This window comes from Vespa mandarinia, chromosome 7 (assembly GCF_050613455.1).
Source record: "Vespa mandarinia isolate Hongniang chromosome 7, ASM5061345v1, whole genome shotgun sequence".
NCBI lineage: Eukaryota > Metazoa > Arthropoda > Insecta > Hymenoptera > Vespidae > Vespa > Vespa mandarinia.
This window is the reverse complement of record NC_140816.1, coordinates 4,690,001-4,705,908: the sequence shown is the minus strand read 5'-3', so window position 1 is coordinate 4,705,908 and position 15,908 is coordinate 4,690,001. Positions and strand designations below refer to the sequence as shown.

The window sequence follows — 15,908 nt, the reverse complement described above, 5'->3', positions numbered from 1 at the left end:
ATTCTTATTAACCATCGTTCTTTTTATAGTTAATTAGTGTAGAAAAAAAAAAGAAGAAAGAAGAAAAGAAAAAAAAGGTTGAAAGAAGATTTAAAAATATATCTTTATATTTTAGTAAATGATTCCGCAATGTTCATATATGTGGATGAATTTAATTTAATTTTTTTTTTTTCCTTTTTTTTCTTTTTTCTTTTTTTCTTTTTATTCTTTTTATTCACCGTTATCGCATTTCATTGTACTGGTTATTACGAAATATGAAAGTCGATACTTACAAAAATATTCAAATCATTCTCGATCATATCTCTGAGTATGTGTGTACGTACATAAGTACGCATAAATCTTTCGAGATAAGACGATCCAACGAAATCGAATGATCAATGATCAACAAACTAACTTTTCGTGTTAAGTCTCTCATTAAAATATATTTGATCGAATTGAAACGTAGTTACAATACGGTGACGATCAACGTGCTAGAGATCGTAGTGGTCAATGGAAATGCGGTCTTATTGCACCGAATGCCAGAACACGAACATGATCGTGGCACAGGAAGAAGGCAGGGGCACATCCGTATCGTGGTCAGAATCCGTGACCCCCCGGCTACGTACACGTGTAAACGTTCCGTACTTTCATCCACGCAATACATTCGAGAGGCACGGCTTTACCAAGGATTATCTTCCAGCCCTCTTTTCCCCCTATCACTCCCCTCACTCTCGACCAGTGCCTGCCTCGAGCTTTGTTTTCAGTGTGAAATTTTAGACCGTATCAAGGATTAACATACATACATACATACATATATATATATATATATATATATATATACATGTATGTATATATCTATATACATTTATTTATTTTCTTTAACATTGACTGTGAGTGTTCGTATAAAAAGAAAAAAAAACAAAAGAAGAAAAAGGAACGCATTTTTGGAAAATTAAATGAACGAAAATGAACGTTGAATGAAAAAACTTTTATACAATGTAAAATATATGTAGAGACGTTAGTTCGTGGAAATTTCTAAAAGTTTATATTGACGCAAAAATAAAAAAAAAAAAAGAACATTATAATTAATCATTAAAATTTAATCATTGATAGTTTATTTATTTATTTTTTCTTTCGGATGATTAAACTCTTTCGTTTAAAGAATATTGAAAACAGAAAGAGAGAGAGAGAGAGAGAGAGAGAGAAAGAGAAAGAGAGAGCAATGGAATGAAGTACGTTTTAGTAGGAGATCAGAGAAGAGGGGTAGTAGAGATTGAATGGGGTGGTCAATTGGCCGTGTAATGTCGGAAGGGGTTGCTTTTCGATTAACTCAACCTCGAATATATGAATGCGTTAACTTTATGAGCGTGTTATCTCTACGAGACAAGCAAGTTTACGACTTTTGTTGAATGTATTAAATCGAGAGTATTGCTCTTGAAATGTTGAGTTATTACGGTATAAAGATATTAAAAGAAGAAAAAGGAAAAGAAAAGGAGAAGAAGAAAAAAAAAGAAAAGAAAAAAGAAAGAAAGAAAAAGAAGAAGAAGCAGGTAAAAGAAGAAAAAGAAGATATAAGGATCGACAAAATAGACTTACCTGTACTTGATCGTTTTTTGTGTTAGCAGCCATCCATGCCTCGACGAACGTGTCCATCGCGCTCTGAAAATCCATTCCCTTCCTAAGAACAAGCTCTCAGCGAGCATTCCAGGGCTCGCGAGTCACCGCCATTTATGACAGACACAGCACTCCCCGTTCGTTTGTTTACCTCCGTTTTTTTTTTCTTTCGATTTTAATAATTATCTTTTTCTTTTCTTTTCTTTTCTTTTCTTTTCTTTCCTTTTTTTTTCTCTCTTCTTCTTTTTTTCCTTATCTCTAACTTTTCTCTCCTTGTATATATTATTTTCTTCCTTTCTTCTCTCTATTTCACGAATTCGAAAAGATCAATAGGAATGATCCAAGATGATCCTTTCTAAATGAACAATCTCAAATATGTCAAATATATTCACATTATCACGTTGATCATTTCGAAAGACTTACACGGTACTAAGATAAATCGTGTTTAATTCGTTAAAAAAATTTTAATAGACGAACGAATCTCTGATTCCAGATACTCCATAACAAAAACTCTCGGATGTATTACACGAAGACACGTGCTCGCGACGCAACTGTCTCTCTTTCTCTCGGATGAGAAGAGGTAAGCAAACGTTGTTAACGAAACGCGAGCACTGGGATCCTCGATGAAAACTAAAGTCACTAATCACTCGCGAAAAAAAAAAAAAAAAGAAAGAAAGAAAGATCGTTAATCCGAGTCACACCTTCGATCTGTATCTATATGTATACTATATATATATATATAGATAGATAGTATTTCGTTCGATGAACAACTTCGAGAAAAAAGTAGTCAAGATTGTCAATGGTTGTTTGTTATTATTTTCTCGTATATACAAATCCCTCGTAGAGTCTTCGTTGATGATTAGGATAGAATAAAAAGAGAGAAAAAAAGAAGAAAGATAGAGATAGAGAAGGAAGATGATATGAGACAGGTTAATCAAAGAGAAAGAGAAAGAGAAAGAGAGAGAGAGAGAAAGAGAGAGAAAGAAAGAGAGAGAGAGAGAGAGAAAGAAAGAGATACAGAGAGAGAGAGAGAGAGAGAGAGAGAGAGAAAAAGAGAAAGAAAAAATGTGAAAGAAAAAGACAGGTAGACAGAGAGGGCGGTCGAGGACGGACCGTAACAACGACACGTTCGCATCGAACGGCGTTCGAGCCGCGACTGTGCGTGACGAGGCGTCGCGGCGCTGGTTCTGCCCCTACGACACCCTACCCGCCGTCGCGCTCACCCCCACCACCGTTCCACCGGCGCTACTGCTGCTGCTACTGTTACTACTGCTACTTCTCCTTCGCGCCTTTACTATCTCTCTCTCTCTCTCTCTCTCTCTGTCTCTCTCTCTCTCTCTCTCTTTCTTTTTCTTTACTGGTTTTTTACTTCAACCCCTCCATAATCGTCTCTCTCTTTCTCTCTCTTTCCTTTTTTCTCTCCTCCTCGATATATATCTTTCTCTTTTCTCTTTTTTTCATATATTTTATCCACATTCTTTAGACTTTCTTGTCATATATTCGTTATTGTTTTTCTCGTTAATTACTGTCTTTTTTTTTTCATTCTCTTATCGGCACCCAATCTACTCCTTATCTCTGTCTCCCTTTCTCTTGAATTGAAAGTACCCCTTCTTTCTCGATCGTTCTACTCGGGGGGGTGTGTCTCAAGTGATAAGATGTAGAACTATTACTTCGTGCACCTGTGCACCTGCAACACTTTCTTCTTAGTTCGAGTCCGTGATCATCCGTGTTTAGGCGCAACGATCAAATTTATGATCTCTTCTTTAATCGATTATTGTTTTCGTCTTATTCGATGACCTGTTTAAAATATTATTTAAATAATCAATTATTCTTGATTCTTTTCTCTTGTTATTATTGTTAAGTATGTTATTACGTTTAATAATGAATCTTTTGCGCGTATCGTAATATTATAAATATATTTAAAATTGAAAATAATTAGAAAGAGTATAAAATAAATGAATTAACGATTCATTGATATATCCAGGATATATTATTATATATGTAACATAGATAATATTAATATTATATCATATATCACAAATTTTGATTGTATCGATCGTACATGGAGTTCAAAGTTCGAAAGACCGTAAATGATTCGTATCAAAGAGACGCGTGTATGAATACGCGTCGTTGGGTATTTAGTTGGTGGCTTTCTGGCTTCGGATTACGATCGTAGAGAATTAATTAGGGGCATTACACGATGAAATACCGAGTAAGTAAAATCTTTATTATTTCTAGGTCACCATATCCACGAATTTTCGGTGCTTCTCAATATCATTTCGCAATATGCCTGTTTCCCTTGCTATGCTCGAATTTTGTTCCTCTTTGTTTCGTTTCTACACTAAATTAAATATATACGTAAACATGAATACGGTTTTATGTAAAGATTTTATAGGTCACCATAAATTTATATATATATATATTTGTGTGTATATATTTGATGTTTCGTCATTGAATTTAATCGATCTATCTTTTTTCTTCGTTGCAATATCCCAAAAAACGAAAACAAATAAATCTCTAGACTTTATTATTCTTTCAAAATTATTATTAATCATACCAATATGATTTTCAAAAGGGATTTACAAAATTGCAGATGTATTATGTATGTGATTTATATGTTAAGAGGTTTTACGTAAAACAAGGTTAAATTTGCATGTTTATTTAAAACTATATTTGCATTAGTTACAATAGGATTTGAATATGTTATCGCACGGGCCACGTTCAAAAGAATGATCTTATATATGTTAGAGAGAAAACATATGCGTTTTGCAAACATTTATAATATTTATTAAACATATATATGCATATGGGAACTATTAGGTATGTTTAAAATTATTCAATTTTTTATTTTACGATCACAGACTTCTTTCTTTCTTTTTTAATTTTCTATACTTTCACATTAGAAGTTAATCATGCGTGGACCAAAGTGAGATACCGACGATGACATTGTAGTTTATCATTTCCGGTTTCCGTTGGATAGCCTTATCTTAATTCGATTTAACATTTAATGCACCGGGAGATAGGAGAGTCCACGTCATTTTTAATTATGAATATATGCGAGCGAATGATGTTATATGAGTTGGAAACGGAAAAAGAAAGAAAAAGAGAGAAAGAGAAAGAGAAGAAGAAAGAAAAATTACATAAATCATTTGTCCTTTCTATGTCATCGATTTCGAAGTTGAAAAAGAAAGTTATAGATCACATCGTCATTTTAATACCAACTAATTGCAGCATACACTATTAAATCGGATAATCCGATGATAATGCTAAATATTCGAAAGTAAATCCCTCTTGTGTTAAGTACGACATTTGCCATATGAATTTCCTTCCCGTTATAATATTTTCTATATATGTATTTTAATTCCTATCTATTCTCCATATTTATAAATCTAATAGAAATTACAAAATTATAAGAAAATTAAAATACAAGTATCGAAGATCGTTCGAAATGGCATTAAAATTAAATGTAATATTATTTATCATTTGTAATATTTAACAATTCTATTGTTCATATATACGATTATTATATTAATATATTACAATATTCTATTAAATTAATTTGAAATCTATAAATAAGTACATATTTTATAATACTTGATCGGTTCAATGATTATCAAAATACAAAATTTATATGAAATAAGTGTTATTATAAAGTTTATTATTATAGTTTATCTTTTGTTTCCACAAGATTTACCTTTACGTTTGAAATAATGATATGTTGCAAAGAGCTCCACCCTTGAACAGATTCACCCCGACGGATCCGGGATTCTCTTAAAGATTTTGTTCAGCGTTACAACGTTTTACACTCATCAAATCCGATTTTCGAAGGAAAATGTGTACGGCAATGTCAACGACAGCGCCCAAAATTTAATCTCACCTATATCGCGATCACGCATTGTCTTATATCTTTAAGAAGAACATATCAAACGAGTTTGTATTAAGATAAGAGCCTCGTCACATTTACGAATAACGTCTAACTCATGTAATTTCATAGTAAATATTTACTTCTTTTATTTGCCTTAAACCATTATCACAAACGATTATTATAACTAATCTTGTGCGTAGATAAGTATATAATAAAATATATATGAGAGTTGAAGGAGGAGAATGGATTAACGATGATAAATAATTTCACTTGATATTGTAAAAACGTGACATTGAAAGTGAAAAATATGTTGATAGAATATATTGATGATATTAATAATATCAAATGTATATAATTTGATCGTTTTAATTATGAATAAAAAATTATTACCGACGTACGAACCAATAGAATATTTTAATAATTTTCATTGGTTTTATATATCCTAATAAATATATTGAAAATCAAGACGGAAAGGGGATGATTAATGTTAAGTTAGCCAAGAAGCTGACATAGATTCTCAAAGTGTAAATCTCTCAGAGGAGGAGGCGTCCACGTGCTTCAACGTTGTTCGACGTTCACGAAGGTGGGTTTTAGATGGAAACTTCGATCAGTAAGGAAGGTACGAAGGAAAGGATCGAGCGAAGCGAGCAAGGAAGTTTCAGGGTAGACTGCTGGTCTCTATGCAGCCATAGCAGTTCGACAAATCCACTCACACGGACGCGCGCCTCCAGCCGCTTGCGGATGATAGTAAAGAGGAGCTGTCGGTGGAGCCACGAAGAGGAAGGAGAGAAGGGTAGGAAGGAGTAAGAAGGGGTAGGAAAGGCGACAGTGGGGTAACGATTGCATTCGCGGATGCCTCCGATGCAATCTGTGTGCAAAGCGCTTCGAACTTGCGACTCCTACCAAGTCACGAGATAGACAGAGAGGAGAGAGAGAGAGAAAGAGAGAGAGAGGGAAAGGAGGATTCGAAAGAGGAGGTGGATGAGGATGGTGAAGGAGTGAAAAGAGGAGGAGGGAGAAGAGGAAGCTGACCGAGCGGGGATAGAAAGGACGATACAGAAAGAGAAAGAGAGAGAGAGAGAGAGAGAGAGAAAGAGATAGAGAGAGCCAAATGGAGGGGGTTAGCGTTATCGTGGTAGTAGCCAAAGTGTTTTCCAGGTTCGCCTGGTGGGTGGCAAAGCTACACTCCCTGGGCGTGTACCGATGAGCTTGCAGGCGGAGCTTTCTCGTAACGCCTTCCAGGAACGAGAGGTATCTCCTCTTTCTCTCTCTCTCTCTCTTTCTCTCACTGCTAAAGCACGAAGGTGTTCTTCGACCCTTCGTCTTTCTCTCTCTCTCTCTCTCTCTCTCTATCTCTCTATTTGATCTTCTCCTCTTCCTCTTACCAAAGCTCGAATCTCTCTTTTCTCCTGGAGCTTTTCCAAGGCGGTAGCTGAGCTTTGCCCCTCCCGTCTCACCTCCCCCTCCTAACGAATTCACCTACACGAGGGATGGAGAGTAACGTAGACATTTAGAAGGCCGGTGTCCTATCCGCTCCAACCTTCTCCTCCTCCTCCTCCTCCTCTTTCTCCTCATTCTCTTCCATCTCTACCTTTCTCGAAAAGCTGCCCTCGGAAAGAGAGTACGGGAAAGGGGTGAGAAGTAGAGAAGAGACTGTGTCTATGTGTATGTATGTGCGTGGTAGGGGTAAAGGACATGGGTGTAGGAAAGGAAGGACTAAGGCGAGGGTAACGTATGCCCGGAGCTAATTTGCTGGAGCTTACCTGGGGAAATTACGAGCATCCCGCGCAATGCATTCGAATATCCTCGTCCGCGAACATCTCGAAGGCTTCCTTCTATTCTCCAATCCGGTCGCTGCATCGACGTTTGAGACGAACTCTCGAGGAAACCAAGAGGAGACCGCACTTTCCAGAATGATTTGCCTTCGAGAAAGGCTACTGTGTGTATATCTGTAAATTTTCAAATCGAAACAATGCAAACGATATTTATAATGAACATGTAAGTGAAATATGCGAGCAATATTATATAATATATGTATATATATATATATACAGATAGACAAAATTAGAACTATTATTTTGATGCAATTTTAATAGATCGTTTAAGTAAAAAACGATAATATAAAAATTGTTGAAAATTCAATTATATATAAATATATCGATGAACTTGTTCGCATATATGTTTTTTCTTTTTTTTTTGTTTTTTTTTTTCTTGAATAATTACACACTATTCTAACGTAAATTTATTATGTAAATATTATTTAAGAAAAAATAAGAGATAATTTGAAAATTTTTTTTTCTACTCAGGTTACTTTTTCAATATTATGACTATATAAGTATTACTTCAAAAAGATATGGTACTAGAATTACAAATGCTAAATACTTTTATCTAAATATATTAAAGCAATAAAAGAGAGAGACAGAGAAAAAAGAGAGAGAGAGAGAGAGAGAGAAAGAGAAAGAGAAAGAAACAGGAAGAGGGAGAGAGAGAGAGAGAGAGAGAGAGTGAGAGAGAGAGAGGGAGTGGGACAAGGGGAGATAATAAAAAGACACTTTGGAAGCATACTCCGATAATAATAATGATGTCTCCTACGAAAGCACCGACGGAATCTGTCGAGCATGTGCTCCTCTTGGAACGTTACAGTACAAATTGAAAACCATTCGGCAAATCTTACCGTCGTTCCCGGTGTTAATAAATTCAGCTTTACGACTCTTCGGGAGGGTTATGTGGGTGGGTGGGTGCGTGCGTGCGTATGTACGTACGTGCGTAGGGGTTTAAGGCGGGGGTTAAGGGGAGTAAATGTGGGCGCTGCTTGCATAAAATGTTTTAAAGAAAAATCGGTAAAAAGTATCCTACGTTTCCCGAGATATCAATATTTTTTACTACCTACTCCACTTCTCTTCATCTCGAAACCGATCCTTTTATCGCTCGATCGAGCAGAAGCGCTCGAACGCGAGTACATGGTTGGCTAGATTCGCGCATCGAATACGCGAATTCTTTTCAAAAGGAGAGAATCCTTTTTTTTTTAATACATATAGTAACATGTATATGAGTTACCTATGAAAAAAATAAAAAAAAAAAAAAAAACTACTATGACGCATTGAAATTGTCGTAGAAGGAAAAGAATGAATTTGAGTGTCAAATACTCGAAATAAAATGCTTTGAATTCACTGCTCATACGAAACGTTTGAACAAAAACAAAATGAAAGAAGAAAAAAAAAATATATATATATATATAATAAAAATTATTCTTATTTGAAAGGACGAAGTACGAACGATATAAAAAAAAATATACGTACATATATCGAGTTGCCGATAAACTTTTAAATGGCATTAGAACCTTTTTATACATTTGATCTATATTACATCATATAATATATATTATTCGAATACTTGATTTTTTTTTTAATTTGAATAGATTATAATAATGATCTTTTGCTAGTGATTTTGAAAATTTAATAAAAATAAAATTTAACAATATTATTTATTCATTACATATTTATCTGCTTGTTGTAATACATTTTAAAATTGTTTCGAAATGATTATACACCATTGTTTTTGTTTTTTTCTTTTTTTTTTTTTTTGTTTCATTTCTAATATTCAACCGAGTTCGTCCTTCTTATCTTTCGTGACAGTCCTTTACCTTTGGGAATTGTCTCGTCATTGGGTTTCCATTTCGTCATAGTTACCTACGTTTTATCTCGTACATAGTTTGTGACTCGACGAACGATCGCGGAATTTGATACTGCTTCGTTCAATAAATTCGCGTCCACGGTTTCTACGACAGCTTCCCGTCGCTAGATTCTAACTCGAGGTAGAAGTTTCAGCCTGTGTAATCCCTTTGCCACAGACTCAAAATCTCTTTGAGGATGGAAGCGTTTCGTGAAAGTAAAAGGGTTGATTAGTATCGTCAGAAAGAGAAAAAGAGACGACGTAGATTAGATCGTAGGTCCCACTTGTCAATGAATATTTGAGCAATTTCTTTTAACGTTGCTCTAATAATTTATCATTTGTTTTCATATACATAAATATATATATATGATATTATATTATTAACATTATTAGATATACTCTAAATATATATATATATATATATATATATATATATATATATATATAGAATAAAGAAATAAATTAATGTTAAATATTACACGACACGTACACGCGATGCGTTAAAATATAATATAATAACATAATAATTATGCCAGCTGAACAAGTACAGTAACAAATCTTCAAAGAAATAACGTTAACGGAAAAGTGAACGTATCCTTAGATCCCGAAAAAGATCTTTTACTCTAAGAAGATGAAGAATAAGAAGCATCGTGAGCATACTCAAGGGTTCATTAACACGTAATGTCCATTTAATTTATGTACCTATCTGGTTTAGATTGTTATCTTCTTTTTTAGATCTTTATCATCACTTTGCACCTCTCATCGATTTAACCGGTTTCATGTTTCTAAATTCGTATGCAACAAAGTCGACCAAGCAACTCGCTTTCAAAGGCAATATTCTATAAAGAGAGATAGAGATAGAAAGAAAAAAAGAGAGAGAAAGAGAGAGAGAGAGAGAGAGAGAGAGAAATGCTATAATATATGGATTAGTAACTTTCTCTCAATTAGAAAGGACGAACCAAAGCATATCGTCCGCCCTACGGATTTCATTTCGCAAAGCATTCGCGATGAACACATACGGAACATCTCATGTCAAAGTTGTGAGTAAGCGTAGGACCGATTTCAAAGGCAAGATGAGGTTTTGTAATTTGGATTAGGACCTTCTCTCTCTCTCTCTCTCTCTCTCTCCCTCTCTCTCGCTTTGCTCGATGGGAGAAACTGTTCGTTCTATATCATATGCGACACATCCCTGATGAACCTTACCATCGTCATAATTTTCTCTCGTATGTGCTATGATCGGGAATGTGTGTACTTGTAAGCAGGAGGCCGTTCCCTATGTAGCAAACGATGACAAGCTGCTTAAACGATCGTCACCAAATGGATACTACCGGAAACTAGAATGGATTAAACGTTAAGCGATATTCAACGTGTTCGTCAGACTCGCTATATATTACTGGAGTGTATTTAGTAATTCAAGGTGAAAGGGCTAATTCATGATCGATGACAAGAAACGAACCTTCAAGCTAAATCTACTTTATCTATGTGTTTCTCTTATCGACTTTATCCGTACGATAACCTCTATTATTATTATGAAATATAAATAAAAAGATTACGAAAATATCGTAATTCTAAAATTCTAATATGCTAAATGCTACGTATTTTTCTTTTTTTTTTCAAATTCTTTTCCTTTTTCTTTTTTTTTTTTTTTTTTTTTTCTTTTATCAGTATCAATATCAATTTTGAAATATGATAACAATAAAAGAATCACAAATTCTCGAGTTTTGCCTAAAAGCTTAATCATAGGTATTACGATAACCTATATATATATATATATGTATATATAACTATATATATAATATTCTAGGTACTTACATATACATATAAACATAATTTCTTTTTCTTCATGATACTTAGGTGATAATCAATAAGTATCTTTAAAACACCTATAACTCGTCGAATTATCGCGCTTTACTCGTTTCTCGTTAAATAAATATCTTCGAGAGATACACCACGACCTTCTCTCTTCGTGCACGTTGCACGCATAATATGAATTCGTTGAAGATAAGATGTCTGGAGGCTTCCATAGCGCTTTCTTGTACAACAACTTCTTGTTTCATCTCCCTGTTTCCTTTCTCCGTACCGTCCACTTGTAAGAGCAACCACCCCTTTACTTCTTTAGAAAGAGAAAGATAGAACCAGAGAGAGAGAGAGAGAGAGAGAGAGAGAGAGAGAGAGAGAGAGAAGGGGGAGACACGTGGACGTAAGACGCAGTATGAACGAACGTTTATGTACGAAGCCAGCCTCGGATACGTTATATATCAAGTGGAAAACTTTCGAGCATAGATAACCTACTTGGGGAGTTAGCCCGCGTACATGCAAATTTCTGAATTATTATGCCGTGCCGGCTACATTATGCGAGCTCACCCCTTTTGCCGGCCGCCTATGCCAACCTCCTCCTCCTCACTCACCACCTTCTTCTTCTTCTTCTTCTTCTTCTTCTTCTTCTTCTTCTTCTTCTTCTTCTTCTTCTTCTTTTTCATCTTCCTCCTCTTGAGTCTTCTTCGAGCGAATGAAAGCTTTATCTTCTATAAGCCACATTTCTCGTTGAACTATTTCTTCTTATCTTTAACTTTAATATTGATTTGTCATTTTAACACAAAACCTAATCATGATCATGATCAAATGATCGTTTTTATAATTTCCATTAGAATTTTCTATATAGAACGTAAATTGTATCGCCTTTAAATTTCATGACTTTTCTTATAATATATGTAAAATAAATTTTTCAATATTCACTTCTTTTTTTTTTGATTACTTGTCTTCTACGAAAAATGTATAATCTGTTCAACCAATCACAATCGGTCATTTGACCGATTTATATCCGGTTGAACAATTTATATCTGTTTATAATAATATTATCTCGAAGAATCAATTTTGAAACTATAAAGTCATGACGAATGAAATATATTTCTAAACATTTCTTTGAACAGCCTATTATTCACACTCTCATACAATTTTCGAAAACGAATAAAATATAAATTATTTTACTTCTATATAAAAGAAATTATATTTTTCACTATTGAATTGATTATTATCTTTATTCTAAATTAAGAAATATAAATTGTTTTAAAACCTATTCTAAGGAATAGGTATACATAAAGTGTCGATAGATTTAGTGTTAATTAATCCATTGATGATCGATTAAAAGTTTAAATTTTTTAAAGATTATTTATGAAAATTATATATATATATATTGTATTTTAATAATTACTCTTATTCACTTAGATTACTAATTATGACAATGTATTTATACAAGAAACTAATCGCGACTTATATAAAAATTTCAAATTTCTAATAATAAACACTTTAAAGAAAAATTGAAAATACTTTTGAAATTTAAGAGATATACCCTATATATCTCATGTATGAAAGAACTAAATGGAACAACGTGAAAGAAAATGCAACACTTTCTTCGAACTAATTGCGCTAATTGTACCCCGGGCAATATCAGGCGGCAATTAAGGCAGCGATGGCTAATTAAGTTGGAAGCGGAGACATCCGTCCGAGCACTACCTCTCTTCCTTCCCACCCCTTTACCACCCTTTTCTCTCTCTCTCTCTCTCTCTCTCTTTCTCTCTATCTATCTATCTATCTATCTATCTATCTTGTGCAGAGCTCTTTCTCGCTCGCTCAATTCGCGACAGGACACAAAGCTGCGGACTAACTGAATTTTCTTGAGCAGCCAGGCTGCGTCCATCAAAGATCCTGCTAGTAGAAGGCCTTCTAAGGGTTCCCCTGGAATGCCATAACCTGCTTGCATCCTTTCGCTACTCTCTCCCAGTCAGGGCCGTCAACTTCGTTCGATGTCGTCTCGTGATAATATTAAATGATCACTTATTCCAAAGAGTTACATCGAGAATCTTATCTTTCAAACAATTTGTATTATCTTTTGGATATTTGTTTATGATCGATTGAACACTTATTCAATCAATCTTTTCATGAACTATAAAAATTTAATTTTTGAGTATTTATAAAAATAAAAGAATTTTAAATCTTTAAATATTTAAGCGGTTCGATAGGATCCTCTAAATAAATATAGAAACATCGTAAAATTCATGACAATGGATATTCGAGATTTTTCGAAAATATCCTGTTTTGTTTATTTCGAGTTGTTTTGAAAAAAATAAGTGACGACTAAAAACGAAATGTATTTCTATAAAATTTGACGTTTTAATCGAGTTATCGGTGACCTATGGCTTCGTCAATTTTGGACTGAACTCCCTTTTCGAGCTTTCGACGAAAGAAGAAAATTTCTAGCCGGACGAGCACCTTCACGTCGATGAAATCGCTTGATAACGCGATTAGCTAGCACGGTACCTAAAATTCTGTTACGTGGGCGGGAAAGACACGAAATGGACATTTTTAAAAGCGCTACCGTTAGCGAGAAAGAGAAGGAAAACGAAATAGTACGTGTATACGTGTACGTGTGTATGTGTGTATGCGTATATGTGCGTATAAGAGAAAAAGAGAAGGACAACGAAAAGGTATATATAGGGTCGGCCCTGAGTATCCACGAGCTATAGCTGAACGCATCTAGTCTGTATACTGGGTGTACGCGATAAGTAATTCACTTAGAGCTCTATTGAGTTAACCCTTGCTTCTGCCGTGGCTCCATTTAGCCTCTGAAACCCCCCGGTTCCGGTACTTCTGCCATCCCCGTATTCTCTCTTCACCAGCCCCTTCGCGTTCTTCCTTCTTCTCTCGCACCCTATTCAAAGTCTCGACTTCGTCATCGTACGTCGTACGTTGTTAAAATCTTCCTACGATTGTCAAATCTCTTGTACATTATCGTATTGTATCGTTCGTCCGTATGAAAATTATTAAAAGAAATCAAAAATTTCTACGATAAGATGAAGGAAAAATATGTTTGAGTTAAAAAGAAGATGATCAAAATTACAATCGTAATAAGTCGTAAGCATCGAGATTAATAAAAATTTCGAAAGTTACTGATTCAATTAAGTAGAAAAATTCTTTTAACAAAAATAACCATTAAATGAGTCGAATATTGTGAGAGAAAAAAATGATCACAAGGAAATGGAGAAGTGAAAAGTCGTGTTGATTTTTTTTTTACTCTTAGAAATCGTGGTTGAAGATATCTAGACTTTCTTTTGAAATCCGCGACAAGGAGGACATCGGTAATTGATATCCATTTAATTAAAGAGAAATATATTAGATAGTTTGGTCATACGAAAAAGTAAGAGAGAGAGAGAGAGAGAGAGAGATAGGAAAGGAAATACCAAGTCTAAAGAGAAAAGGATACTGCGAAGGGGCAAAAGGCCAGGTGGTCATTATATTGCGGATAGGTAAGTATCTACCTCGTCGAAACGTCGGTGTAAGACCACTTAGGGCAAGGGTTCGTCTCTTTGGAAAAGCTTATGGCGGGCCCTCAAAGTGGCCATTACCAGCCGATGGTTGGCTCGTGGATGGTCATCAGAAATCGACGAGCATCAACAGCTTCCTCCTCTTTACTTCCCTCTCGTCTCTCTCTCTCTCTCTCTCTCTCTCTTTACATTTTCGTCCGAAGCTTTCATTTCCACCTTCTGCATCATTCTCACTCTAGTTATCTCTCTCTCTCTCTCTCTCTTTCTCTCTGTCTCTCTATTTCGCTACAGTTTCTCGGAGAACTTGGCCAATTAGATGTATCAAGAGATATCGAATAATTTTCGCGGTTCGTAGCGGCTACTTTGGCAAAGTAACCGACCATTTTGATGGTATCAACGATATCGGTATTATTATATTTTCTTTTTTTTTCTTCTCAAGAATGTAGATAAACTGAATCTATTTCGATAAGATTTTACATATATGTACTTCTTTTAAATACGTATTCTATGTATCTATGTTTTGTATACATAGGGGATGAGAAAAAAAGTAGGAGTTGGTTCTGCATGGCTGAAGAGGGACACGTTTAAAGAATTAAAGTATCTAATGCGAAAGAAAGGTCCCCGAAGCCGCCGTTTGAAAGCGAAGCATTGTCTTCTTAAGCCTGGCATTCAGTGGCCTCTCTCTTTCTCTCTCTCTCTCTCTCTGTAGAGTATAAATTGCGAAAGGTAGGATAGGAAGACGGGGGTACGTTGGAGGGAGAAATAAGAAATTAAGAGAGAGTCTTAGGAGAGAATAAAGCTAAGAATTAAGGTAGCTGGGAGGGTATAGGGGGTGGAGAGCCGAGTGGGAGGGGGTGGGGAAGGAGAACGAAAGAGAGAAGAGAAAACGGAATGAACTGAAACCACCAAGCGCGCTCGCTTTGGGGCTTAAGTCCTCCGAGGGATTCTTACTCGCGCGTCATTTAACAAAACAATTAGAAGTTAACCCCTTCTTCTTCTTCTTCTTCTTCTTCTTCTTCTTCTTCTTCTTCTTCTTCTTACGCTTCTTCTTCTTATGCTTCTTCTTCCTACTTTCGTTTCATCCGGCGGTTCTTTTCTTTTCGAATAGCTCGTCCGAAAATCGAGAACATGTTTACTCGATTAGATACTCTCTCGCTCATCGTACAATCGAGTTTATCCGATTGATATGATAAAGGAGAAATCCTTCTTCGAAAGAAATATTTTTTATTATAAAACATTTCATATATACCCGATTATTATATCTATTTACGTATTAATTAAAATGAAAATACGTTCAAGTAATATTTCTCGTCGAACTCAAGAAAAGCAGGAAACTCGATTATATACACGCAATGCATCGATCCTTATTACAGCCTGTGGTTGGATATACGTGCTATTTACGAGCGATCGATTCCCTTAACGACGAAAGAGGCAGGGTTGCTTGGTTGGGGGCTAAA

The 15,908-nt window shown here is 35.1% G+C and overlaps 2 protein-coding genes across 2 annotated transcripts in view; one reads left to right on the top strand and one right to left on the bottom strand.

The window, feature by feature from the left end:
• dve (SATB1_N and homeodomain domain-containing protein dve) overlaps window positions 1-2,763 on the bottom strand; it is a 51,825-nt gene extending 49,062 nt beyond the window's left edge. The window contains exon 1 of the mRNA XM_035863689.2: window positions 1,576-2,763. Within this exon, the coding sequence (XP_035719582.1) occupies window positions 1,576-1,650 (75 nt within the window). The 5' untranslated portion in view covers window positions 1,651-2,763. The remainder of the gene's footprint in view (window positions 1-1,575) is intronic.
• Window positions 1-15,908, top strand: part of LOC118440523 (solute carrier organic anion transporter family member 2A1) — a 120,738-nt gene that overhangs the window by 93,334 nt on the left and 11,496 nt on the right. The gene's annotated exons all lie outside the window — the stretch shown is intronic.